Source organism: Brachyistius frenatus, unplaced genomic scaffold, assembly GCF_029030835.1.
Source record: "Brachyistius frenatus isolate BFR_SWC_R1_liver_20210118 unplaced genomic scaffold, ASM2903083v1 Contig_270, whole genome shotgun sequence".
In the NCBI taxonomy this organism is placed as follows: Eukaryota; Metazoa; Chordata; class Actinopteri; family Embiotocidae; genus Brachyistius; species Brachyistius frenatus.
Window position 1 is genome coordinate 243,528 of NW_027210869.1, and position 27,963 is coordinate 271,490.

Consider the following 27,963-nt stretch of genomic DNA (forward strand, 5'->3'; position numbering starts at 1 on the left):
ATTGTGTTGCGTCCCTGCAGCTTCTCCTACAAGTTACCAACTCAGCCCCTGCACCTCTTAAAGAAAAGTGCCTTATTCAGTTAATATCCACATGTAGTTGTATTGTAAAACGATATGCCACATGTATTAAATATCAATAGGACTCAGCACTTTCAGGCCCTTGTGAAGTGGTTTTCTGTGTCATATTCTGCTTAAATGTCTGTTTTGTCACACTCAGCCTTAACTTGATCGAACCCACAGAGCATTTGCGATAGTGATGGGTTGTCCAGGCAATTACGAGGCTACTTTAGTTTCAGATGTTTGTTTGTTAGATGTACTTAAGGATGGCACTTCAGTAGCATTTAAGTGTCCAGTACATTTTGACTAATCACATGAGTTGAGTTTAAATGCTGCTGAAGTGAATCAAATCTGAAGCCTGGTTGCAGCCTGGACACTTCCCACCAACTCATTGTAATGAAACAACTCATCAGTAGTGTTGAAACCACAGCCACAGACCTCTAACGCTCTTTATTGCAACATTTCCTCCACACTGCAAACGGCCCCACGATGACCTGAACGCCACCTTTTGTTGTAGTTTGCAGTTGTTGCATTGGATGATGTGTTTTCTGTTCAGTGGGAATTCCAATTTGCTCGCTCACGGAGGGTTCTCCTATCAGTACTCAGCCTTGCAGTGTTTAATACAAAAGAGTGATGAATAATAGCCTTTATTGCAAAGTGCACAGTCTTTTACCTGTTCTTCTGGAGGCCATCAGTCTGTAGGTACGAGTTCTTGGCTTTTCTCTCACCCCACTTTGACGCACACACACACACACACACACACACACACACACACACACACACACACACACACACACACACACACACACACACACACACACACACACACACACACAACCATATGTAGACACTTGCAGGTGCCACAATGCCTCCTGAAATGTTTTGTGCCCTTTCTGCCCCCCCCCCCCACTTCCCTCAAACTTTAAAAGATTTTCGCCTCGTTTTCTAGTGTTGCCTTTAGTTTCCTGATGTTAAACCAATAAAGTTTGAATATTGTTAAACAAATCGGTGTATTTACCTTCCATTCGACGGCACTGTCAACTTCCTTGGAGCTTGTGATTTACATGAGTGGGACACGATGATGCACAGGCAGGTCTCCTGGGGCTTTATCACCATGGTTACAGTTGAAAGGCCATTTGCTCAGACAACAAAGGGTGGTGTATCAAGTTCTCTCCGCTGTGTGTGTGGGGGTGTGTAATATGAATACAAGGTCAACAAACTTACTGACGATGTGAAAAAAAAAAGAAGTGCAATTAAACCGTAGTTTCTAAATGTGCAACTATGCTTTGATTGCACCACTTTTCTTTTCATGTCTTCAGCAAGAGTTTGCTGACCTTGTATTCATTACACACACACACACACACACACACACACACACACACACACACACACACACGGCGAGAACTTGATGCACCACCCTTTGTTGTCTGAGCAAATGGCCTTTCAGCTGCTACCATTTATATGGGATTTATATATCCCAAATTCAAACCTTAAACTGAAATTGGTGATTATGAATATGTATGTTTTGAAACCTTTGGACAGAATCAATCCACTTGTTTCTAGATTTAGACTTTAGTGAAGTGAATACACCTATTTCCTAAAGCGTCATGGTAATCTTAAAACGTATCTTATTTGTTTGATATTTTTTGATCAAATTGGTCTGCGTCTTACAAAGTTTCTCATCGAGTCCGCTTCACTTTCTCTTTTTTATGACTTTGTAGCCTGATATGCTTGAAATCATTGAAAGAAAGTAAAGTTTCAACAACAATTCATATCGACATTCACTCTTCTGTGCGGGAATCACCTCGCCTCATCTTTCCTCTCTATTTTTGTTTCCTGTAGTGTAGTTGTCCCAACCTGGGGGCCCGGCCCTGCCATGGCCTCCCAGGATACATTTGCTGGGTCACTAAATGATTACAGGGATAACGGAGTTTTTTTTTTTTTTTTTTCAAGTACATAATTATGTATATTTTGTAGGAGAAATACTTTTTCTTTTCATGTATTCAGACTTCTGCTCAGCTCTTGTCTATTCTGAGGCCACTACGCACATTTTATGAGGTCACTAACAACTTTTACTCCAATTATTGCTTCAGCTGTTAATATAGTAGACGAGCATCACCTACAAATACCTGTGAAATCATTTATAGTCTCACCATTTTCCCTCAGGTCTACAGAAATGATTCTGTATGTAATGAAGTTCAAAGAGAAGACTAACACTGGCTCCGGCTATAGGATATGTTGTTGAATTGGATCGGGTACAAGGTCTATTGCAGCCATGTGCAAATAGCATTAAAACTGACATCAATAATGAGAATCAAAACTGAAGAAACCACCCCTTTATTTCTCTCTGACTGTTGTCCTAAGAGGACACACGGTCACTTTCCAAGGTCACAGCAGGATTCTGCTGATGTAGCAAAAAGCGACAGCTCCAAAGGAAATGTTAGTGAGTACGTGTATGCGTGTTCGCACACACTCAAAGAATCACTGTCCCGTTCACTACATTCTTGACTGAGGTGTGTGCACACAATATCTCTATTTATGCTGAGCAGAGTGTTATTCTTCCAGTGACCCAGAGTCCCCAGCTGGCAGAGTTTCCCAGAACCGACGAGAGGTTTCGGAGAATGTTTTTTTGGACCTCGCCACAATTTGTCTCTTGTGTTTCCATTAAAAGCAATCAGCAACCCAGTACTTACTCTGCACCGGCACTGGCAGCCGAGCTCGTGCTGCTCTGTCAAGAACATCTCGTAATGGCCTTTCACTAGGAAGTGGAAAATCCTTTTGTCGGCCAACTTTTTGCTGACTAGCAAACGCGTATCCTCACTGGTAATTTACAATTTGTCCTGAGAACATTTCAAAACCTCAAAGAGATAGATTTTTAGGACAAGTTGTTCATGTTTGTGTGCCACACTTTATCAAGTCCATCTTGATAAAACGATGGACTTGAAACTGTTTGTAGACATCCCTGTCACACAAACACACACACACACACACACACACACACGTACATACATGGAGAAATGCCTCTGAACACACCACTGCTAGTCAGACAAAAGGAGGAGTGTGCAGTAACAAGGTTTCAAAGTTGCAGGGTCAGGAGAGGCTAGGAGTGGACAGAGATGCTGTATCTGTGGGCATGGAGGGATCTTGACTTGCCTTGGCTAACCTGATTGTCGTGTCCAGTCATGCTCTGTAATCTAATATGGAAGCACAGAGAAACAATGCATTAGGTTTAGGCTCTCTCGCAAACACCAGCTCAGTCCATTTAGCCATGCAGTGAACTCTCATGCCTGGAATACCAGAACCAAGCAATGTCAGCTACATAATAAACTGAATGCGGAAACAAACAATAACAGTCATCCCTTTTTTTTGTGCTTATTTGTAACTATGACGTATGTAGAGCAGCTTCTTCAGCTGCTTGTGGTGTGGGGAGGGACTGATATTGAGTCAAACATGCTTCTTGTGAATCAAAAATGTGACCTGATGACCAAATTACAATAAAGTTGACCGAGCTCCGATAACAAGCATCATTTCAGGAATGTTATGAGGCAGCTTCACATGTCATATGCCATAAAGGGTGCCTGACTCGCAATAAACGGCTGATATAAAAGTGTCAGGCGCGCAAGAAATGTGTCCCGTCATCTGACCCACATACAATTTAGATGTGCAACAGCTTTCATAGTTGAATTTAGGAGAGAAGAGCTCTTTTGGTTTGTGAAATTGAAAAACTCTGTGGTTAGAAAGCAGCTCCTCCTGCATGCAGAGCTAAAAAGCCACATCCTTTTTGACCTGTGGTCGGGGCTACATTTACTCAGCTGTCTGGAACTGCTGTAACAGTTCACAGAGCATTTGGTCCTTCTACATTATAGACTGCTCAAGACAGTAGTTAGATATGCAACATTACAAAGCTAAATATCATTTTTAGACATTGGCATTACTTGTCAAAAGCCCTTAGACTTAGATGACTTAGACTTAGACACAGGCTAAGCACTGCCATCCAGTGGTTGCTTGTGTGAAGTCCCAACAAAAGTAGGTGATAAACACCTGATAGATGTAAAATATGAAGAAAAATAAAATACAGTATGTAGAGGATTATCTTTATTAAAAATTAAAAAATGAATTACTTAAAAATCATTCAACTCTGCTTTATCTGAACTTAGATCAACTTAATGAAACGTACTTCATTTACATCATTTTAAGGTCGTGTTTCATAAGCTATACCTGTGAAAGATGCTGTATGTGCAACACATCATCTAAATCACCCGCTGCTTGATAGGTTTACTCATAACATTAGGTTCTATGTAAAACACTTTATTCTCTCTTTGATTTGTTGCTGAAAATGGGCCACAGGGTGTTTTGAAGAGATGGAAAAACAGGCTGCGCCGAGGGGAGTCTTCATCCAGCTGTAGCATCAAAGCCTGCACACAGAGAACCTCACGTTTCCCACGAGAGGTCGTCCTGTTTCAGGCTGCTCCTGAACTTCCTGGTCTCTCTGAGGAGCTGCAGGTTGTTTTGCATCGTTGGACCTTTCTTTCCTTTCTGTTTATCTTTAACAGGAGAAGGAACGGGTGGCTTGATCCCTCTCTTGGCTGCTGTATGTTCTTCAGCACATGAGTGGCTCTGGGTCAGTTTGTGGACCTGCAGAGGGGCAGAAGACAAGAAATATCAGACACCAACCAACACGACTGGCGATGAAGATCAGCTGATTACGTTATAACAGAAGAGGGACATACTTATAGATCCTCTACAGACATTTTAAAGTAGATATTGGTCATTTGTGCCTTATATGGCTTTTCCATAAAAAATAAAAAAAAGAAGGTACAATTACCCAGTTGGAAATTATTAAAATGATCACTCGTCCTTAACTGAAAAACACTTTTATATGTTCATAAAGTTCCTTAATGAGTTAAGAAATTGCATCACTGGGCATCTTTACAATCAAACGTTTTGGTTGCGCTGAGTTCTGGTTCACATACCGTCCGCTGGTGTTTGCGTAGCTTCGTGATCTGAGCTCCCTTCTCCTCCATTCTGCCGACCAGCCACTCCAGTTCTCTCTCCAAGTCCTGCCTCTGCTCCTGATTATGGGTAGCATCTATCTGATGCAGCAACTCCTGATGCGCACTGACAAAAACATTCATGCGCAAAGGTTTTTAAATGTTAAAAGAAAACTATAAAAAAAAAAAAAAAGAAGAAAAAAGAAGCTGACTTACAAGCTCATCTGTCCGAGCTCATCCTGCAGAGCTAAGAGCAGGTCGGACAGCGAGCTCAGCGACTGATCCACAGGGAGGCAGTCGGGCTTCTGGCAAAACTCCTTTTGGAGGCTCTTCTTGGCCGCACAACCAAACCTGTGCAGAGCGCTCACTTGTTCACACAGCTGGGGCTGGTGGTGCTTCATCATGTGAAGGATACTTTGTACGTTGGCGTGGACTGAATGGCTTGGGCTGGTCGACTGTGACGAGTACGGGGGAAATCAGTCAAAAGGAATCACATTAAAAAAACAGTTAAAAAATACTTGTTTTTTTTAGCATTAGAAAGGACTTACTGTTCCTGCAACAAACGGCATTTTTTGGTGTTTCGGGCTGCCCAATGGCAGCTCACTCTGTTTAGAGGTTTTCTGAGGAAGAAGACAGCTGTCATCTCTACTACGGTCTAACAAATTGTTTTCTTAAAACCAGCAGTTAATCAGTTTTATTAAGAAAAAAAAGTACCTTCATGTTCTTTTTTGTTTTCTTCTTTGGCTTTGTCTCTTCAGCAGTTGACACAGACAGTTGAAGGTTGACATCCAGCTCCCTCTGCAGCTGTGGACATGCGAAGAATATCCCGTTTACAGAGCAAATCTGAATTAGACTTATTGCCAGGTACGTTTTTACATGCAAGGAATTTGTCTGGGTGTTGTGATGCATATCACTTAAAAACTAAAGGGTAAGAGAAAAAACTAGTGACTGTATGAAGTGATAAAAATACAACTGCCATAAAGAAACAGTTTTTCAACATTTTGCATTTTACATGCCACACAATCACAACATCACCCATATTTCCTGTCTACCTCTTCACTTCTCTGTCCCATAAAAGCAAAATACAAAAAAAAAAATCAAACAAAATCTTTAAACCACAACAAATAACATTATTTGATTAGTTTATGTTTCTTTTTATTTATTCTTGATTGTGTTTAAGTTTGTAAAGAAATTGGAAAGTGGAAAAAGTTTGGTCTAATGTCACCAGGGTGATTCAAAATTTCTGTAAATGAGTGATTGACTTTGACTGACCTCATTCGCCTTCTCCTGCACAAGTTTACGCTCATGCTCTTCTTTCAATAGTCTCTGCTCCAGAATGGCAAGCTTCATCTGAAAGTTTATCACAGTCAACTTACACTGCTGTAATGAATTTATAGCTCATCTTGTGTAGATGAGTATCGACACTTAATGAATTGAGGATAAGATTATTGGACATTTTAATGCATTGGGAAACTTTGAGTTACTTCTGCCACAGTTTGGGTTCTGCTCAGTTTGAGACACTCTGATTCGAGGTTTTCCAGCTTCTCCCTCTGAGTTTGGTTGTTTGAGCTTGACTGCTTGTTCTGCAGTGAAACCTAGTGAGGAAGGGAGAGCGAGATTGTTTGGCTGTTAAGTAACATGCACTTATGCCACTTGCATCCAGAGATGATAGAAAGAAAAAAACAAAACAGAAACCAGAGTGAAAAACAAGAGTAAATATCACTCTTGAGAAACAATAATTTAATTTAGAAAACACTGAAACCTTTTTCCAGACTAGAATGGCAGTTAAATAATATTGGAATTAAATAGTAAATTTAAATAAATGTTAAAATTACATTTAAAAAAAAATATTTAATGACTTTTTGTTTCGCAATTTTCCCTTCTGGGATACCTGATTTTCCTTCAGAGCATTTCTGTCCTTCTTGGCATTTTCAACCATTTTCCTCATGTAGTTCAGCTGCTTCTCGAGCACGTTGCAGCGAGCCTCTGCAGCCTGAAGTTTGAAGTCCAGCTCTGCTATCATAAACACAGGCACAACTATTAAAAACATGAACAGGAAATAATTTGTGTTTTCATGACGTTTAAGAAAATATGTCCAAGATCCCCCGTGAAGTGCAGCGGCCTCTCTTCACACTCTTGATCACTTACCTTTCCTGGTAGAGTTGTTGGTCTCAGGCCGGCTGGCTGCTGTTTGACTGTAGGATGCGGTGACCTGACGATGAGCCTGAGCATCATGGAAGAACTGCTGGTAGCTCTTCTCAGCTTGCTTCCTTTCCAGCTCCAGCTGCCTGATTTTCTCCTGCAGGGTCTTCAGCGCCTCAACAACAGCTGAAGACAAGTTGACGAGACCAGCAGGTGTCCATCAATAAAACACCGTGTGAAGTTTGACGCTCGAGGTAATGCTTAATCCTCACCTTTGCTGTCGATCGCAGGCTTGGTGTGGGACACCCAGTGGCCGGCCGCCCGCGGGCCGGCGGATGAGTGCGCAGGGAGCTCCAGCGGTCTCGATATTGGTCGTACGCGGTCTGGCGGCTGGTAATAGCTCCCGATGTAACTGTTTTTGGAGGGTGAGTCTAAAACCTACAGACGCGAGGAAAAGATTTCAGTAGAAATTGTGAAAATGGTGCAACTAACGGACATCGGCTCGCGTGCAGCCTAACGGCAACTTGGCGAAAGTAAACAATGCAACAAAAAAAAAAAAGCTTGTTTTTGAAAGTTACCTTGTCGTGGTACGTTTCCATTCTGCGACATAGAGGATGAGAATGGTCTCGAAACTGATCATATGAGCATCTCCAACGCTTTCAGACTGCTTATGCGAGTTATGTTGATGTTACGTGGCTGGTTTGACGGACTTCGGTTGTCCTGTCGCCACCAGGCGGTCCGGACTTTTTAAACTTCCCTCCTCTTTGGTTCCGCCTGCGCACTGCGTCCTCCTCCACCTCCAAAGACGGTTCCAGACATTTCAATGTACTTCAAGATTAATAAACAAATAAATAAATACGTCTGATGGAGGTTTTGTCACGAAAACACCATTTTACAATTTAATACAATGCAGATAACAGGAAGGTAAAACATAAAAATAGCTGGCTTATTTTTGCCTGCTTACCCCCTCCCCAAAACAGTAAAAGGCCAAAACTCACTCCACATTCAAAGTTAGTACAATACAAATGTTGAAATAATGAAAATCTACAATAAACAGTCGTTCAAAGGCATTTAATAGATATTTACATGTTGGCAATTTAGCTATTTCTGCAAACATGAACATTTCCTGTTGGAAGGTCTTACTGTAAAGATGACTACAACTACTTAAAATAGACACTAAAGGACAACAAACAAATGTAAATGACTGTTTATAAAAACTTTTTTTAAACATATATTTGACCAAAATTTGGTTCATGCAAAGTTATGTAAAAACAATGTGATGGTGATGTGTATAATACTTCTAATTTTGTTTGTTTGTGACCATTTTCTTTCAGCCACACACACATCCTCCAAAATACAGAGGACTCGACCTCAGTGTCCTCAGTGGTCTTGATTATTGTGATTCACTCAATGTTATTCCTCCAAGACTTGATGAAGGCCCAAGTTTACTTTAGGGGAAAAAAAAAAAAAATCGCTTCGTAATCTGCAAAATAGGTATCTGGAATGTATTATGTTGTATGAAGATGTGCACTACATTGAGCATTTTTAAAGACATTTGTGCATTTGTTTCTATTTTTTTGGTGACTTGGGTTTAATGTAGGAAAGTGACCCACTGCAGTAATGGACAACATGTCTTCCACGTATTTTATGTAGTTTTTCGTTTGCAACAACACCTAAATCCCAAATACAGATTTGCATATCTTTGCACATGAGAATGCCACATGGCAATGATCTCATGTTGAAATGTATATTTCTGTGCTCATCTCAGTAGCATTGGCCGTTTCAGAGTTCAGTTTGGCAGTTTAATAAACATCTCCACCTTTCGCTCTCCTCTCTGTTTTTCTGCCTGTCTCAGTTTATTTCTGATAAACAAGAGAAAGGGGGGTTGCTGCTGCCTACGAAATGTATAAAGGGAAATGTAGTCTTGAAGAGGTTTCCCCCAAAACAAACATTGAGCAAAAAGCATACAATTCCCACAAATCCTCCCTCCGTGAGCAGGACCTCCTTATTTGACCAATCATTTTTCAGAATCGGCATGGACCCGCCCTTGACAGCGCTCAGACTCGCTCTCATTGGCCAATCCGTTCTGCCAATCAAGTGTTTACCCTCAAATCGTTGCCTCCTCTGGTGTCTACCCGGGACTGCTGGCAGTGCTGAGAAAAGGCATCCGGCAGCAGAAGACCTGCACCAAAGAATGTGGATAAAGTGAGTATTTGACGATGACAGCGTTTCTTTTGGGCCCACGGTGAAAGGTCGGTGTGTGGAAAAGCCTTTTTGATGTTTTTTACTGCGGTTCTGTTGGTTCTTCACTGGTGTCTTTGTTGCGGGCAGCTTGAAAGCCTTATCACGAAAGGCAGAGCCTTGCAAGGAGAGATTGAATGGACTTCACTGACATGCTCTTATGTTTGCGTGTTTAATCACGATATGTTAGATTAATATTTAGGCCTGAATAATAATTTTTTTTTAAAAGTACCACAAACCAACGTTTTCTTTTTCAGAAGCAATGCAACACTTTAATTGCCAGGTTGCAGCGAGTCTTTATCTAAATTATGTATTTTTTTTTTCTTCGAAGTTAGTAACAGACCCAATATCACAATGATGCAATTAATAAGTTACTGGTAAAGGATTTTAAGAATGATATCGTTTTAAATCCCCCATGCTCCTATCGATACAGTAAGAAATTGGGTAGCATTTTTTCCCTTTAAAAAAAAAAAAAAATTAAACCAGGCACCACATGCACATTTTTGGTGGAAATCTCTGAAATGACTGTTTATTTTTTTATTTTTAGGAATTACAAGCAAGATACTTACTGAGAAGGGTCAGTTCCTGTGATGAACTATATTGTGAGATTATATATTAAGGATGTACTGATTTTTGCAGCATTATTGTTAGGAAAGTCTTTAATTTATCAAGCATTTAATATGCTGGATTGTTCAAAAACAGACATTCCAGCCTGTTTATTATAGTATACTTTATCACAATATATATATATTGTGACATAAATATACATGAATAAATTGAGGATTTATGTCTTATTTCCCACCCCAAGTATTTGGACAGTTCACGAATACATAAACAAGCAAACTTCTCAGTACAAATTAACAATGACAGTAGGCCAATTGCAATTCTGTCCAAATTAAAGAATCGGCTGATGAATGTGCTGAATGTATCTGTGAAAGTTAACATTGGGCTCTTAATTCCTCGAAGGCTGTATATGTTACATGACATGATATGTTACTCACCATTGGCATAATTATGTGATGTAAACTTGTTTCATGTGTTATTTGTCCGTAGCCTGTTGTGAAACAACACAAACACTAGTCTGACACAAAACCATGGCGGTGCAGGATCAGGAGTCTGTGGGGCGATGGGACAGGCTGGGCAGCCGGGACGCCAGCTCCAGAACTGAAGCAATGGAGAACATCTGCCAGGAGATCATGAGGAAAGTGGAGGCTATCGGGCCCTTACAAGCGTTGGCTCCCCCGCCCCCGGCCTCTGCGAGTCCTGCCAACAGTGACCTGAATGACATCCTGGCTCACCTTCTCATGCTCTCCAAACGGTGTCCTTTTGAAGACGTCAGGAAGCGATGCATTCAGCTTCTGCAGGCTGTCCAGGTAGGAGATTCATACGATTTATAATGACACCCTGGTGAGCTTTTTGTACTGTGTTGCATTAGGCTGCGTGTTTATTGTATTGTTCTACCGCCATCTGCCATCCTGCTCTCTTCACCTCTTCATAAGCATTGCAAACATTGTGGTTCACTGAAAAGCTCACCAAGACTAATGCATGTTTTGTCAAGTGGATTACAGTCAGTGACACGGGGAGAGACCATGAACTCATTAACACTTAAACACTGCAAGAGCCAAAGTTTTACCGGTCTTACTGTTGAACCACCTTCTCGATTAATTAGACCTTAGAGTCTGAAGATGAAGATGAAGATGAATAGGTCAATTTCCAGTGACTCCCAAAACAACATGCATGATGGTTTTCACTGCTCTAAATAGAACCAACACACCCCCATACTTACACGGGAATGGGTTATTTGCCAAAATGACATACATGACCGGTGGAGCATACCAGTGTACCTTCGTTGTCATGGTAACACGTGGTTTACATTGTGAAACGGTCACAGTTTGGTTTGGTTAGGTTTAGGCATTAAAACTACGGTGTTCGGTTTAGGAAAGGATCATGGTTTGGGTTAAATGAGTAAAATTTTTTTTACATTAAGTACGTGACCCTGATTACACTATGCATCTGATGTTGGTCAAATATGTTATGGAAGTTCACTTATGTGTGCAAGTTAAAATATGTTGACTTTTGTTTTCATAGAGGAGACAAACAGCGACTTTGTCACTTTTTATTATACGTCACCAGACTTCCCCTTTTGGTCCCATAATAGTTATTATGACAACTAAAGGCCATAATAAATGTAAATATGGGTCATACTCAAATGCTTGCACAGACGACCTCGATGTATTTTAAGGGAGGACGGTCTAGAAAAGCCTGTGTACATGCAAACCAAAATGTAATCCACTGCAATTTAATTACAACAACTGTAGTTATTTCTTTATTACGAGTTATGATTTAATTTAAGATTACTCAAACATCACATGGTTAATGCACAAAGTTGAAAGTCTTTTCTATATCTGTAATATCTTTCCAACACCTTTTCCATCACAATCAAAGTTCATGTGTTTTGTAGTTGGTATAAATGTCTTACAATTAATATAAAGGCTCCAACGTCATACTGTCGCCACACACGGACCAAATCGGTGAACACAAATGCCAGTTAACTTTGGAGCAGTTTAAGCAGTTGCTTATATATGCCACTACTGCCAAATATAACACTGATTAAAGTACAATAATTAGGTCTTAATATGTTTCTTGGGCACATGACACATGGCTTTATTTCAAATCTTTCAATTTGATATTCCCATTATAGATAGATTCTTTCCACAACCACACAGTGAGCTCTACTTCTAAATACACTGACACAGCACACATGTGGGTACTCTGTGAGAGCTAAACTGTATTTACTCAAAATACTCAATAAAACCCTTCATGATCAACATCACACAAATATCACGCCCAACATTTCAGTTTTTTTACTAAAGCTTTTTCAGCAAAATTGATACAGTCTCTCGTTGCTTTTGGTACTTGAACTATGTTTTGCTGCAGATGTTGTTGATTTGCCGTGTAGCATGTGTAAACGACCTCCGTCGGTTATTAATGAGTGGAGGGGTATAAACATGTAGGAATGGCGGCTGGCTGAAGGGCCAAGGCTGTTCAACCATCTGCAGACATAATTATTATTATTATTATTATTATTATTATTATTATTATTATTATTATTATTATTATGTTCCAGCATCATCAGTATGCCATGTAGTTTTGTGCTGATAATGAGGTTGTGTTTTATTTTGGATTCATTTCAATGATTTTACAGCGTGATCCTCACCTTTTTTTTTTTTTTTTTAATCTCTGCTAACACTTAATTCAATTCTAAAGAAGTAGATGCCTTTAGTAGATTAAATCCTTTTGGATTTAATGCATTTGGTCATTATTTACTAGTGGAGAACTAAATATTGGACCCATGCCAGTTTTGCTGCGGCATTAGTAGCGGCCTGTTCCACTTAATGAGACATGTAATAACAAACAGAAACTAAACCCAACAACTTTTGATGACCTGACACATTTGTTTGTTGAGGAAATAGTCTGTTAGTCCGTGGCATTAATTCCTGTTTGTGCGGAAGTGTTTTTGGAAGACGGTGGAGAGATGAGAGAGGGAGAAAGCTGCTTTGCGGGTTTAGTAGTGCATCATAGTACACACCGTCTGGTATTTGTGAATTATGCTAAGCTGTATTTGCAGAGGGCTTTCCAAAGGCATCATTTATGAGCCCAATGTGGTAGCTCATGTCGTTGTGGTCCCACGGTTGAAGACCCTCCCCTGACACACACACACACACACACACACACACACACACACACACACACACACACACACACACACACACACACACACACACACACACACACACACACACACACACACACACACACACGCACGCACACACGTACAAGTAGACCTTAGCACTGAACCCTGTCAAAGCTCACCTCCCTGTAACCTTGATGGTGGGATTCTAAAGAAAATGTAGGCCTTTCTTCACACACACACACACACACACACACACACACACACACACACACACACACACACACACACACACACACACACACACACACACACACACACACACACCCCTCTTTCTCACGTAGTCAGGGATGGGATGGGGCCCCGGCTCAGACAGACCTCTAATTCCAACGGATCTGCTGGAATTAAAGGCAAAATCTTTGAAAGCGCAGACAGTCTTTTTCTCGTGTCCTCTGCAAGAGGAAGGCCTCCTGTTTGGTGAGAATAATGTACCATAATACCCTCCTGGCTCACAAAACTGTGGCTTGGAGCAATTTTCTAGTTTGCGGCCCCAATGCGCACATCCATTTTGTGCATAATAAGGAAGAAATATTCCCTTGTCTGTGGGTGTGGCATGAAAAACATCCAATGACAGACATGAATAATAATGCTTATGCATTAAGATTATGTGTGCATGTCTTAAGGGAATAGTCTGACATTATGGGAAATACCCATACTCACTTCCTTGCTGATAGCCAGATGCTGATAGTTGGATAAGAACATTGAAACCACTTATTGCCAGCAGCCTAACGACACCTCTAAAGCTCACTAATTAACATGGTTGTGAAATCATTTGTTTAAACCCTGTAAAAAATTCCTTTCTGGTTTTGCAATGGTTATCTGACTATTTCCCAGTAAGGTCCAGTGTTTATTTTACATTCATTGTTCCATTTTGTTTTAAATACTTTATTCGAAACAGAAGCAGGCTAGCCGTTTCCCTGTGTTGTCACACTTTGTGCGACGCAAAGATAACCAGCTAATCGCTGCGAGCCTTATATTTAATTGACAGATAATGAGAGTGGGTTCGATCTTCTCATCAATGAGTGTTTTCACCAAAATATCAGCTGTGCTGGTAGTCCGACATTTTAAAACACACGCTAGTCTTGGACGAGGATCTTTGTTTTGCTCCAGCTGCCACTCTTTTTGGAGACTTGACTAGTTGAGTATGTCAAAACCGAGATTCAGTTACATCTCTCATCTGAGGTCCTTCTTTTGTCTTTTATAGTTGCCTCACTTGTTTTTTTTTATGCAATCTGAGTCGTTGTTTGTTCTTCCAGGCACCCTGTGTGAAGATGTAGAACAACTGTGATTTGAGATGTTATGTTGCCCTCATATGGCTAAGTCGCAGGGGTCGGGGGTTACAGGGTCGCGGGTGAAAATAGGGTAGCATGTGCGCAGGGAGGGGTCAGGTTCCCATAAACCATCCTTGTGTAAAGGTCTGCTGGGGTAAAAGAGGGTCAAAGTCGCTTACCCGTGCAATCCTGGCTGACGTGAGCAGATGCTGTCAGAGGGTCATCCTGGGGCTTATGAGAGGGATTGACCGCACTGAACTTTCATGATCTAATTCAGAAAGGTAAAGATGTGCACAGACAAATGTACCAAACACACACATGCACACAAGTCAAGAAAAACAACGGTAAGTGTTTGTTCTGAGTCGATAAAAGGGGTGGGCAGACTCCATCAGCCGACTCTCTCCGGTCACCATGTTCCCTCGCTGGATGAATGGAAACCCATTCTTGGGCGGCTGGACAGAGACGGAGACAGAGAGGGGTTTCTTTGTGTTATGTAATTACACCATTGTGTTAGCCCTCTACCCCCCCTACTTGAATTAAGAGCTACTCTCAAAAGATCAACCTGTTCTTGTGCTGCAAGCTGGTGCTGCTCAGATCCCAGAGACTTTGTCCACGTCGGCGGCCCGCAGGAACGAAGAGATGAAGGAAATCCGTAGATGAAGTCAAGAACATGCATTAAATACCGAGTGGACTTTGTGTCTCTTTGAATTTGAGTCAGTCTAGGTCTCAGTACATGCGTTCATTGGCAATGCCGCCCAGACCATTTCAGAATTTCTTTCAACTAGTGCCGTGGAAAGCTGCAGATTATAATGTGTAGTCGTGGCCTTTTTAGGAATTCAGAATAGTCTTGTTTTACATTTATATTTATTATAATACTTTTGTATTTTGCTGATATTTAAAAAAAGAGGAAAACAATTTTTTTTTATGAGAAAATTCAGTCGCAAGTTGGGAATTAGATTAAAAATGTATTTAACGGACCCAGAGTTTGCAGCTTTCGGTACTGAAAACGGAGAATCCAACACAGTTTGTGGGCCGAGTCTGTCTGCAGTATCTTTCTGTTAAGAGAAGGCACGGCAGTCGATGTTTGAAGCTTTTGCTGCGCCTCTTTTACACATACCTATTGGTCTTATAATGGGCATTAAGATTGACTAAGCAGCTCCTGTAATAAACACCTATGTATGATTAATTAAGTGAAATGGCTTTGTGGTTTTGGCCTCCTCCCAGAATAACCCAGAACACGTGGGAAACTTGCATCAGGCCCTCATAGAACTTGTGTGTCAATATATATTGTTATTATATTATGTTATATTATATTGTACATTGTTTATAATTAAACAAACACAGTGCTGAATGCAGCTCTAGCACCTACTGCACAACTTCTGAGGGTTTGGTGTTGCTGGTAGCTTGTGCTTTGAATGATTTGAGATTCTGTTACATAATTTGAGATGGATTGTTGATTTAGGTTTGTTCTGTGAAGGCTTGTTGTCCGTGTAAACTCAGTGGTGGCATGCCTTTTGGTCAGTCCATATAAACAAACTTTACTCATCAGCCTTGACAGACAGGAGGGTGCACAGACAGAATGTGGCTCTTCTGAGACTCCAGAGCCAATGTCCACTTATAAAAGGTGGAATTCAGCAAATCGTTAAAGTTTCTGTCACAGTGACGGATAGTTCTGTCCTGATCCTCTTTATTCGCCTTTGTGCATGAATGTGTGTCGATACCTGATGTACCGGTCTTTGTGAGTGTATGCATGTGTGTGTGTTTGTGTGAAACGGTCCTCTCCGGGCTTCCTGTGCTTACTGTGTAAATAAAAGTGAGGACCCATGGAGAGAGGCCCCTGTGGTCTGTGGACAGATCTGCTGGATTATGGGCAATCTCTGCTCCAACCAGGTCAGACAAATTGCATGGTGGAGGGGGGCAGCAGCCGCAGTAGCAGGCAGTGACCTTTGGCACAGTAACTGTACAGTGAAAGGCTCCATGGATATAGAGGACGTGATAGAGAAATAAAGCTGCGGATTTACAGCTGCCGGCCAGCTGGGCAGAGCTGTGGGACGGAGTGCTGATAGGAGCTGGGGTGGGTGGGAGTGAGCGCTGTCTGACACTGTGTTTGTGTGCAGTCTGTAGGATGTTAAATTTGACTAAGCTAGATGAAACTTGATGTTGCAATCATACGTGGCCATTTAAAGGCTTTTTAACACTCTTTTTTTTTTTTTGGGGGGGGGGGGGGGCATTGGTGGTGCTGATATTGGAGATGAAATCTGCCCAAGGATGGAGCTTCTCCTTGATGCCCTGTAGCTCCTTTTTTCTGGTGCTTTTCCACGTTGGGGTGCAAAACATGTCATCACTAACTCCTCTTGGCTGTCTACATGTATTTATAGGGGGATGTTTGTGCCACAAATGTCTGCAAATAAAAATATATGTGAGGGGTTTTCTCAATGTGCATTTAAGGTATAAAACAAAATAATGAATGCTAACCAATAAACAGGCTTTCATTTATACATGGCTGATATCCCAAAAAAGGAACCCTCGCCAGCTGTTTGGATAAATAATAATCAGCTTGTCTAGCTCTAATAGTTCTAGATTTTTAAACTGGTGAAAATAGAAAAGTATTTCATACAATTTCTTGATGTTCCACCCAAACCTCTTTCTTGTCAGGATATTATAAGCCATTTCTAACACAGACATCTAACAACATAGACAGACCCCCACCTTCCAGCCAGTGCAGCATGCTGCTGGCTGCAGACTTGGGAAGACTAGAAAGGAGGGGGGATGGGGCGGGAGGGGGGAGGGGGGCATATGGGAAATGTGCAACTAGGTCACTGTCAATCGTGTTGTAAGCCTGAATAAATGATAAAATGCACCATTTTCTTTTATTTATTTTTTGTACACATTAGTAGATGTGCAAACACCTTCGAAATGCTTTTTCTATAGAAGGAGGAAGAAGACTAGTTTTTCTTTCATCTGTTCCCTGTAAGCACCATCAGTCTTCATTGCAACGAGTGTTCCACTAAAACATGCAGGCTCTATTATCCTGGCACAGAGGGAGGGATGGGTTAGTGTTGGGTATGGGCTTTTGCACAGCACAAGCAGTCGTCATGGTACCAGTGGCATGAGGTGCAATGATGGGGTGGGTTGGCTGGCACTGCTGCTTGGGGGTGGGGGTACTGGCTCGTCTGCGATTATTTCTGGCCGTGCTATTCAGGAACTGAGGGGGAGAAAGGGAGGGATATGCAAGAGTGGGAACGAAAGTGGAAAAGCGAATGTGGCAAAACATGATGGCTGTGCATTGAAGGTCGAACAAGAGATGGAGAAAAAGGAAAGTAGCGAAGCGACGGTCGTTTTGATGCAGGGACAAGAGAGGGGAAGAGGTGAAACTAAAGGAGGTGGTGGAACAAACACTGTCTTTTTCTGTATTGAGTTGACAACCTCCAGTGGAAATCTACTGGCACCCCACAACTACAAAGAGCCTCACTCTGCAGTGTCTGAGTATTTTCTGCCAGGGTCCAGAACCAGATCCAATCTGGGTCGGCTTTAAATGATCCCGAATCAGACCAAATCCACCGCCTCCCCCCAAAAACAATAATTTTCCTTGTAATGAGATGATGTCATTTTTTTCCTTCCAGGAACAGCTGTCTCTCGGCTCGGTTTGCGTCACCCACACACCTCGACACCGGGCGGTGGATGTGAGAGATGCAACATAGCGGACCACACAACAGACCTTTTTCAATGCAGACATTTTGACTTGTCAGTGTGGGGAAAGCACAGATGTAGTAACGACTGCTGCACTACAATTTGGGGAACTCGTGCTTTTATGCGTGCTGGTTCACCGTCATGTCTTACTGGGACACTTAATGGAACTGAGCCGTCTTTAATACAATTGTGAGAAAGGTTTCAAGCAACAAAGTGATGCAGCAGGATGCAAAACACCTTTTGAAGGGGAGAAACACACTTAGAAAGGCACATGAATCAAAGAGACAGAAGCTATCAAATGAGTGTATGAAATAATCATAGTCCTGTTCTCCTGCTTTGCACTCCCATCTCTACCGCAAGCATTTGCTGTGCTGCTCCTATCAGAAGATCTAAGAGTAGAGATTATTGGTAATCACATGATGCTGTTGAGTAAACAAGCCTCCCCTCCTTCCCACTGCTGTAATGTGACATATTTATAAGTTGCATATGGAATTAAAGTTCAGAAATTATGTATACAGCTTTTTGCATCTTCGTTAGCTTCTCGTTTTCTTTCTTTTCCCGGCTTGTCTCTCACAAGAATGTGGTTCAGCTCTCCTCTCTGTTGGTTTAACGTTGCCAGTAGAAATAGACGCCCGCATAACCGTGGCAGTCAGAAGTCATTGTCGTCAGAGTGTAAAGTGTTTCATCCACAGTTTTCAGCTCTGCAGACCCTTCTCACAGCAGACATTAAGATTTAGATGCACCACTTCCCGGGAACCGTTTGCTTACTGAAATGGTTTACTGGGGCACTAGCGGAGACAAGTTATCATTAATGGTATTAATTACGCCTGTGCTTGTTCTGACATGTCAAAATGTCCTCCGTGTGAAAGTTATATTTAACCTGTTTTCTGATGTTGTTTCTTGGCTGCGATGATCCTGTTTCACTGCAGATGTTTTGACATGTGAAAGGAAGAGCACAGGTGGACATAATAAAATGGACGATGGCTGCATTCCATTTAGCTGCTAGAGTTTCTTCATGCTCCTTTTATTGTGCATGTTGCGTGGATTGGATTGCTGTCACACCGTCATGGTTTACTAGACACCTGAATAGAAACCAGCCCTCGTTAAAGTTTATTAATGACACCTACACTTTAACTTTTCATACTTCAACAAGTCTGAATGTCTGCTGTTAAAAAAGGCCTTATAGTATCTAGCTGAATAATTACAGTGTAGGACTGGGTGGTACGGACAACATTAAATATCACAATGTTGTTGTTTTTTACCAAATACCTTAATATTGATAGTGCAACAATATTGTAGGCATGACTATTGGTGCTTTCACAAGATATTTTGGATTTATCATCCCATCATGATGTTATAACATCCAAGATCTAAGACGGTATCTTGTCTCACATCACAACCCAACCTCTTACAGTAAAGCTGTGTTGTGATGAGTAAGTTCGCTGGGTGTGAACTTTTATTCTCTTTCACTCGGTCATTCTTTAGACACCCGTTTGTTTTTATGTGTTTAACAAATGCAAAAAAAGTGCAGCCCTACAAGAGACACTCTGAGTGTTTGCACTCTTAGTCCCGTATTTAAATCATTATTGCATCTCATCTTTTAGTGTAGCCACTACATGCCATATGAAATATTGAGTATACTCTGCAACAAAGGTGCTTTGTGACATTTAGTTTTCTTGTCAGGTGAGATATACAGTCAGCCCTGCCTTATTGGTGGAGCTTGTTGGGGCTATAAGCCTGAGAGGAAGACTACAGGCACTACTCGGATGAAAAAAAGCACAGTGCCCCCTCATATCTTTCTTTGCAGGTAATAGTCAACCTAAATGGTTCTAAAATTTGTCATCATTTAAAGATGAGGCAAAGGACAGGGCTCATCGTAGTTATGATGCAAATATAGCATGTTTCATTATAAGATGTCTGAAACCAAACCGACTGCGTGTCCTTGGACTTGGACATCCTTAAAGATCTTAAGGATCTTTTTATATATATATATATATATATATATATATATATATATATATATGCACACACATTCACTCACTTCAACAAAATGATAAGCTGGTATAGAAGTGGCTGCACATCACCCCACTTGGCTCACACACTCAGCTGCTGGTCTCGGACACTTTCCTCTATCGACTTGCATGCCATCTGTTCAGGATTAATTTGATTGAATTCATGAATGAATGATGAGGGTTATTGCCCAGTGGCTGCAGCATTAGAAAACAGAAATCAATATAGGCCTTTTATCCTCCACCCTCTTACTGTTTTTAATGCTCGCCTTTTTACTCGATGAAACGGATTGGGGCGTTGAGTGGTTTCATCATTCACAGGGCATACTGAAGATCTGAAGCAGCTGCAGGTACCCGTTTTAACCATAGGAGGGCGCTCTGTACCAGGTGTTAGAACTGCCTCAACTCAAGTTGCTTGATGGGAATTTTCCACGTACAGGGCTGGATGCATGCAATGCTGTGCATGATTTTATGATAATTGTGATTATGATTCTTTTCCTTTTGCCCCGTTCACAGCTCGTTCTAGTATTCGTGTGTTTGTGTCTGTATGGTGAGTCAGTGTGTGTGTGTTTATACGTGTTTATAGCAGTGAGCATGCAGGATTTGGAGGCATCTGCAGCTCGGGTCACAAAGCATGAATAGCCTGTTGGCTGTGGTCCAAGGCCTGGTCTGAGGTAGCCCCCTATTAGGATACAAACCACACAGGCTCAACACCAGGCTTAGCCAGCTGGAACACACAAACAAAATATTAGAGACACTTGCTCCTGCTTAGATCAGGAAACTTGTGTAACCACTCCAAACGGAGAAGTTCAGATGAAGTTCAGCTCTTTATCAATCAACGTAACTTTTTCACGATATCAGTGCTTGAACTGATCAGAAGTTCCCTCTGAACAAAAGTGATGAGAAAATTAATTGTCAACAATTCTGATGATCAGAGTCACTTATCAAGCTGAAGGTTTCCTGGTTGTAGCCTCTAAAATGGGACAATTTCTTGCTTGAAAACTGAATGTCTGACATAACAAACAATATGACTATGTAACCTTGAGCTATGGAAACTTTTTATTGATTTTTTTGACATTTAATCAACTCCTAATTTAATCACTGATAAAAAAAAAAAAAAAAAAAGGCAAACACATTACATGATAATATCTGTGCAGAACACAGGGTTAAAGGTTCGGAGATTTTGGACTGACGTATTCAATGTACCTCTGAATTAACGAAGCACAATGGAAATATCAGAATTATTTATTCTTTTCTTCCTGTGTGTGGAAGAAAAACAAATCCAAACATGCATCGTGCACACGGAGGCCCGTTCACTTCATCCCATGAAGACCTCACACTTTGAGACATGAACTTAGCTTTGTCAGCACCTGATGGATCATTTCCCATTTCAGTCATTGTGTGGTGCTGCTCACCGAGTGATGTTGCTTCAAGCTTTGCCCAGTGCCATGTTGGTTTAGGATTGGCTGTGATGTTGTTTTAGCGTGTGGTATTGTTTGAGACCCAGTGTGTAGTGGTGGAAGGTATTGTGCTCTCTTTTTCGGGGGTATTGTCCCAGGCTGATATGTGTGTGCTTGTTTATGTTACAGGCCAGTTTGTCAGGACGGTGACAGTTTCAGGCGACGGGACCTTTACATTCCCACAGTCGTTCACCTCGGACCTCAACTCTTTTGCGCCAAAGTTTGAGTGTTTGTGGTAGTGCAGCAGTGAGTGTGAGAGAGAGAGAGAGAGTTTGTGATTGACACGCAGTGTTTGTAATAGCTGCTTGAATGGGTTTGCTTCATGGTGTTTAGTTAGGGTATGAAAACACACTCCCTCATATTGACCAGTGTGTCTGGCCCAAATCTGCACATGCACCTTCATGTTGGAGGTTATTTGGTGTCATATTGCACACGCCAGCAAAACGGAACATGCCAACCCTCAGCTTTGAATTGAGTCTCTTCATATCTACATCAAATCAGCATTGTAGGATTTATAGCACATTTTACTCCCCACTTTTAGGGGACAAGAGGCACTTAAATAAAAAGGAGAACTTGATGAAGGTCTGCTATGTGCAGCCTTCTTCTTGCTTTTTTCAGGGAAGTTTTGTTTTCACGTTCGTCAGCAAATGAAATGCATGTTTAGCTGGATTAAGGTCAGCTAATTTACTTTGCCAGTCGGGGATAATCCACCATTTTGTCTTAAAGACGGAATTAATTCACACATAAACAAACAGTTTTTTTAATTGCTTGTTCTACTGCATTATTCTATCAAACTAAAAACAGGAACTCTATTCAGTAATATACACTCCATTTATCAAAGATGTCATATGACACATTTCTGTTAAAGCACGGGTGCATCTATACGTCCAAGCCTGCTAATATTTGCTATATATGCCATCTTAAAGGCATTTGTGGTTGGAAGTTGCAGCCAGCTGTCACGAAGCTTCTAATTTTGTAAGTGTAATGAGATACAGCATCTCAGCACTTGTGACGATATTGATCCACCACACAGGCCAGGCCACGCGCACACTTTGGGAATACAGATTAATTGCTCGTGATACATTTTAATCCCATCGTCCAATGTGAGCGGGCAAAAGGATGAGGGATCGCTGACATTGACAAAATTACATACCACCAGATTTTTGACCTGGTAATGACACATACTGGTATAATGTGTGTTGGTGAAGAGGGACAACTATTGGTACTTTGAGAAATGACATTCATTGCAAGTTTTGCTGCCCCCAAGTGGCAAAAACACATTTTAGCTGCTTCATGGTATAACAATAACCCAAATCCCCCTTGATATATATACTAGGGATCATAGATGTATAGTAAGGAAATTTAGATACAGGCTTATAAGATGGCGCCACATTTAACACCTTTCAATGGTGCATATACCAAACAAAGTTTCCAAGCTCCCTCTATTAGGACCCTGATTATGATTCCTACACGTCTGCAACTCACCAGATTCTGCGAGTCGGTAGAGCATTGATGACCAGGACTCCTGCCAGCCAAATATGATAAACATGCACATTCTCACCTCCAAGTCATTTATCCTTTTTCCCGTGTTGTTTTGATTACACCGATAACCCTATTTCCAACCTCATTTATTTGAGGCTCAGCTTTTGCTGTCTTTGCTTATGGTTTAATTATGGCACAATCATTTAATCATCACACTTCCAACCAATCAGAATTCAGAATTATCAGTGGCCATGGTATTGGTCAGCATTTGTCCCTCTCCACAGCAGAGAAAGTCAGTATGAACAAAGTGAAGGTCTGTCAGAAATGGAAGAAAGATTTGTTTACAAATTATCTAAAAATATGTCCTGTGTGTTAAAGATGATTATCCGTTTTTGGGCAATGAATACAGAGTGTTTTTCACACTCTGCCCCTCCTCTCTGTGTCTGCCTGTTTCTGTGGGCCTGTCTGTCTGTGGGAAGTCAAATTCAAAGTCATGTGTGCGTGTGCAGGACTGTGGTTGTTTATCTGCATGTCGATTTGGTCACTTCAGATGCCCGTGTCTCATGTCTTAACTAAAAGAAGACTCGCATGTCAAAGAGGAAATGCTGATCTTCCCTTTTTTTTTTTTCTTGGTCTTTAACAGTTCAACGGTTCAAACATCTAAATAAAGAACAGAAACCTCATCTCAAAGTTGAAAAGCAAACCCACCGAGTTCTTTACTCTCCTAGTGCCCGCACACTTGTACTACAATGTCCTCGTACATTAATTGGAAGAGATGCAATTACATCATGTTGTCATCCATCATATCTTGTGGGGTTTATTAGATCCCCAGTCGCGGCCAGCCACCCACCATGACACACAAACACACATTCACCCGACACTAAACACTCCTGGAATGTTCTGATAGCACAACTTCACTCTTTTATCGCATCGTCTGACTGCGCTACACAAGTAAGAATTTGTGTCATGCTTTGCTGACTTGTTTTGCAGGAGTCAGTGAGGTAATATTCTGGAAGCTGGTCAATGAACTCACCATTTGTCACCGGAGCTCATCAACTTCATAAACATTGCAGTGTTTAGTTGTTTGCAGCAATAATCAAGGTTGTCCCCTTCTTTAAATGACTTCAGATGTTGGCTCCAGCCACACTGGTAATGTTGTCGATGTCAGTTGGTCATTGCGTGTTTCCTCCACCACAATAAAAAGGGAGATGTTTAAATAACTGGCACAAAGAAGCTAGAATTTCAAATGCAGGAAATGAAACTAAAATGCATACCTTTTGAGAGACTTCTGCAAAAGGCTAATGTTTCCTCTCTGTTGATGATTCAGAAAAGCTTCTTCGTTATATTTCTGGCTGGACTTGGCTTGAGTTGTTGCTGCTGATAAATGTTTGTACGCATTAGGTCCTTCCATTGTAATTCAGTTCTTTGATTCGTTTTGTATTATTTGCTTTATGACATTATTTATTATCCCCTTTTCCTGCGTCACTTTTAACTTTTACACGTGGTGTAAAAAACATTTTATTCTTCAAATGCACTTAATGAGTTATGTAATATTTCACTGATTTAATCGATTGGTGCATTCTGCTATATTTGGAGAATTCAGTTCTCCCTGTCCTTTTGTAACACCAATTTATTTGTAAAAAAAAGAAGCTGTTTTTGTCTGTTGGTTTTCTCTCATGTCAGACTCTTTGATTTGTATGGGCGAGGCAGCTGTCTCTAAGTTAACATTGCATATACATGCATATACTGCATAACGCCTCGTGTTGACTTAATAGATCGTTTCATAACATGTTTTTAGCCTTCAGACTATCAGATGGGTTTCAGAGACTCCTATCGGGACTACAAAGAGCTTCAGCAGGTCTCCAGCAAAACAGGAACTCTTTACTGTAATTCAGCAGAAATTATCCCAATTACAGGATGATTTAAAAATAACTTTTGGCCTCGAAAGGGTCAACAACATGGAAAGAACCAGTATAGACGTTTCTAAAGCTTAATCTTAAACTCACAGGGCACAGGGGAAATATATTTGGAGGTTCAGTAAACGGAAATACAGATCTGTATAATGTCTGGCATTTTCTAAAACAGCCTTTACTGGCGCTTTTCAGTCACAGTGTGCTGGCTACTCTGAGTTTACTGTATCCGTCTCCTGATCCTGATTAAAAGAAAGAATGAGCCTCCTTGGTGAAAATACCCAAGTATAATCTCTGAGGCCAAAGAGCGCATTAGAAAGAGATCTAAATAAGTACAAATATTTGGAAACAATGCAATCCATTGTTTAATGAGCAGGAGAAAGAAAATGAGAGTGTGCAGTGAGCAGAAAACACGCCTTAATGTAACAGTAAATAAGGAGGAGGAGGAGGATGAGGAGGAGGAGGAGGAGGAGGCGGCAATACAAATAGTCATATCTTCCTTTTTGCTCCTTTCTTTACAATTAAACTCCACAGCTTTACAACATCTTCTTGTATTGCATGGAATCGGGAAGTAGACAATGTTCTGGAAGCTGGTCATTAAACACAAAATGTTAAAGCTGATTCATAAACATTGTCGGGAAAAATATTTTGTTCTTTGCACCAAGATGAATAAGTTTTAGTAACTGGCAACGAAGCCACTGGTTGCACAGTTAACTGAATTTTTACACACTGTTTATGCTCGGTGAAGCAACTTGGATATTATCATTAATTGCGATTTCAACTCCATATGCATGAAAAGCAACAGAACAGCTGCTGGGAAGAGAACCAAAGAACACAAAAATCAGATGTGTGTAGTTGTAATTGTAGCAGTTGCACCCATTATAAAACAAGGGTCAACTAGTGGAGAAGAAAGAAAAGCCCTACTTTAAAAAAAAAAAAAAAAAAAAAATAAGATTTTGTCTGACTTTTAGTGAACCTAGAAGTACAAGAATAGTAAAGGGCCAGGCCTGGTCAAACCCTTGAGAGAACAGAAGTATCTGGGCCACGGAGAGATCGATGGTTAGAGACACAAAAACAACTTTTCCATCTGGTCTCTCAATAGTCTTTGCTGGCAGGTTGCCACACCTCCTCTGTTCCCTTTGTAGGTTTCTAGGCATCTAGTCATGTTGCAGTAAACACTGAGGCCCTCAGGAAACCAGGCATGTAAAGGTTGGCAGCCAAACAACACAAAATATACACAAACCCTTGAGTCAAGCAGTCAGCTATTTTGTTTTTCTCTCTCCTTTTATTCACCACCGGTTATAACATCTTGGTAAACCCTGAAATAATACAACATCAAACCGTAATCAGAGAGACGGAGAGAGGGAGGTCATGTCTGCTGTACGAACAGATCTCCTCGGCTTATCCAGCTAAGAGCTCCCCTCCAGGATATCAATCAGCGAGAGTCGTTCATTGGCCTGTTTTAAGGGTGTGTCAGTGGCCCATGGAGTCACTTCTCGTCACTTGACGTCAGGAAAGAGGGAGGGGAAGGAAGGAACTCTATAAGGACCCTTTGTCGTTAATTTGACACGGCACAGTGCACGGTTTGATTGAAGGAGGGAAAGCAAACAAGCGATGTTCAGTAACTTATTTAACACAGTTTTCACAGTGCTGATGTCCAGTGAGCGAGGAATCAATTCACAAGTCAAAGACATCGTCTCATTTAGTCTAGAGCAGCAGCAGATCTTTATCTTATAATCAGTCAGGCTATTTATTGAGGTGAAATATTGCTAAACTGGCCTTCAAAAAAACCGGTAGATTAAGATGACTAAGCAGATAACCCACATTTTCACATTCCTAACTTATCTTTTTGTTAAGTCATCAAATATATCGGCACAAAAACTGATTTCCCCTCTCTGTGGCTGTATTGCCCTGCTAGCATTTTTTTTTTTTGTCAGTTCTGCGTGTTTGCTTATCTTTGTTTGGATGCTTTGCTTGTTTTTCCTTTGCAGCTTTGCCCTGCAGCAAAAACCACAGCGCTCTGTTCGACTGCATGTTATATCTTGTGCGCATAATTAGATATACAAAGTCAGTTGCTGCCTGGTGGTCAGGTGCTCTGTCACATGCTTGATGAATTTTACATTTATTGACAAAAGTTCTAGACTGCAGATTTAAACAGCACAGCCTGTCAAAAATGCATCCATGTATGCAAATATAGCTGCTGATGAGCACATGTAGTAAAGAAACGCCGTGCAGTGAGGTGACTGTTCTGTGTATATTTGCTGTTAAACATTACACATGCTCTCACCTGTCTGAAAAGGCACCAGCAATTATAATTTGGATGAAATATAAAGCTGCACAGACGTTGACTTGTTTTGATGGGGCGTCACCTTTTTGTGTTTTACTTCAATAACTAATGCCAGAGATTTGTTTATGATGATGTAGAAGCGGCAGCAGAGTACAGAGAGAGCACTATTTCTTTTTTTTAAACTCAAACATGTCATTTCATATTGTGGGCACACGTATATTTGTCTATATTGGCCCGAGTGTTGCGAGTTCTTTTACCTCATGGATACCAATATCGGCTTAGGCCTCAAAAATCCAGTATCGGTTGCTCTTTAATTAATTGTCTAATTCAAAATAAAAGGTAGAGAACGACTTTATGAAATGAACTGAACTAAAACTAGTACAGTGTGATATGTAGGTTGGCTGGACGTTGGTCCTCCTACGCAGCCTGTCTTTCCTCAGATGTGAATATGGGTCAGCGGGGCTCGGTTATATGTGGGTGAAGAAGGAAAAAAAACAAAAAACAGTTGGCGTTGTTGACCCGAGGAATCTCTTGTGAAATACCTCGAGTGTCTGCTCGTTTCTGAGTGCAGGTGTCTGCAGATGACAATCCAGCCGAGACGTTCATCCAAACATGCTGTCATCACTCCCTCGTCTCGCAAGTTTTCCATCCTCGCACACGAGAGAAAAAGAA

General features: G+C 41.1%; 2 protein-coding genes and 1 long non-coding RNA gene across 5 annotated transcripts in view; 1 reads left to right on the forward strand and 2 right to left on the reverse strand.

The window, feature by feature from the left end:
• Positions 1-259: 259 nt before the first annotated feature.
• On the reverse strand, positions 260-958 carry LOC138634639 (uncharacterized). Its single transcript, XR_011312004.1, has 2 exons — positions 841-958; positions 260-780 (listed from the first exon to the last, which is right to left on the reverse strand). It is a non-coding gene; the product is annotated as an uncharacterized lncRNA (long non-coding RNA).
• A 3,181-nt stretch (positions 959-4,139) lies between these two features.
• Positions 4,140-7,917, reverse strand: cep57l1 (centrosomal protein 57, like 1). Of its 3 annotated transcripts, none has more exons than XM_069721673.1 (11): positions 7,769-7,917; positions 7,463-7,628; positions 7,197-7,376; positions 6,940-7,061; positions 6,533-6,643; positions 6,321-6,398; positions 5,763-5,852; positions 5,597-5,668; positions 5,265-5,503; positions 5,031-5,175; positions 4,140-4,692 (listed from the first exon to the last, which is right to left on the reverse strand). In XM_069721673.1, exons 1-11 carry the CDS (start codon positions 7,787-7,789, stop codon positions 4,489-4,491), a joined length of 1,428 nt encoding a protein of 475 aa, XP_069577774.1. In that variant the 5' UTR covers positions 7,790-7,917; the 3' UTR covers positions 4,140-4,488. The 3 variants fall into 3 exon arrangements, with proteins under 3 accessions (XP_069577774.1, XP_069577773.1, XP_069577775.1); XM_069721672.1 differs by having other exon boundaries at positions 6,940-7,064; XM_069721674.1 differs by lacking the exon at positions 5,597-5,668 and having other exon boundaries at positions 6,940-7,064.
• Positions 7,918-9,311: 1,394 nt separating this feature from the next.
• The window catches only part of sesn1 (sestrin 1), a 51,478-nt gene continuing 32,826 nt past the window's right edge, over positions 9,312-27,963 (forward strand). Inside the window, exons 1-2 of the mRNA XM_069721658.1 lie at positions 9,312-9,395; positions 10,485-10,804. Of these exons, the coding sequence (XP_069577759.1) occupies positions 10,526-10,804 (279 nt within the window). The 5' untranslated portion in view covers positions 9,312-9,395; positions 10,485-10,525. The remainder of the gene's footprint in view (positions 9,396-10,484; positions 10,805-27,963) is intronic.

Coding starts and splice junctions, on each gene's coding strand:
- cep57l1 (XM_069721672.1), bottom strand. CDS start 7,789: ATGGAAACGTACCACGACAAG. Junction 7,065..7,196: donor CAACAACTCTACCAGGAAAG/GTAAGTGATCAA, acceptor TGTTTATGATAG/CAGAGCTGGACTTCAAACTT. Junction 5,853..6,320: donor TGCAGGAGAAGGCGAATGAG/GTCAGTCAAAGT, acceptor GCATGTCCACAG/CTGCAGAGGGAGCTGGATGT.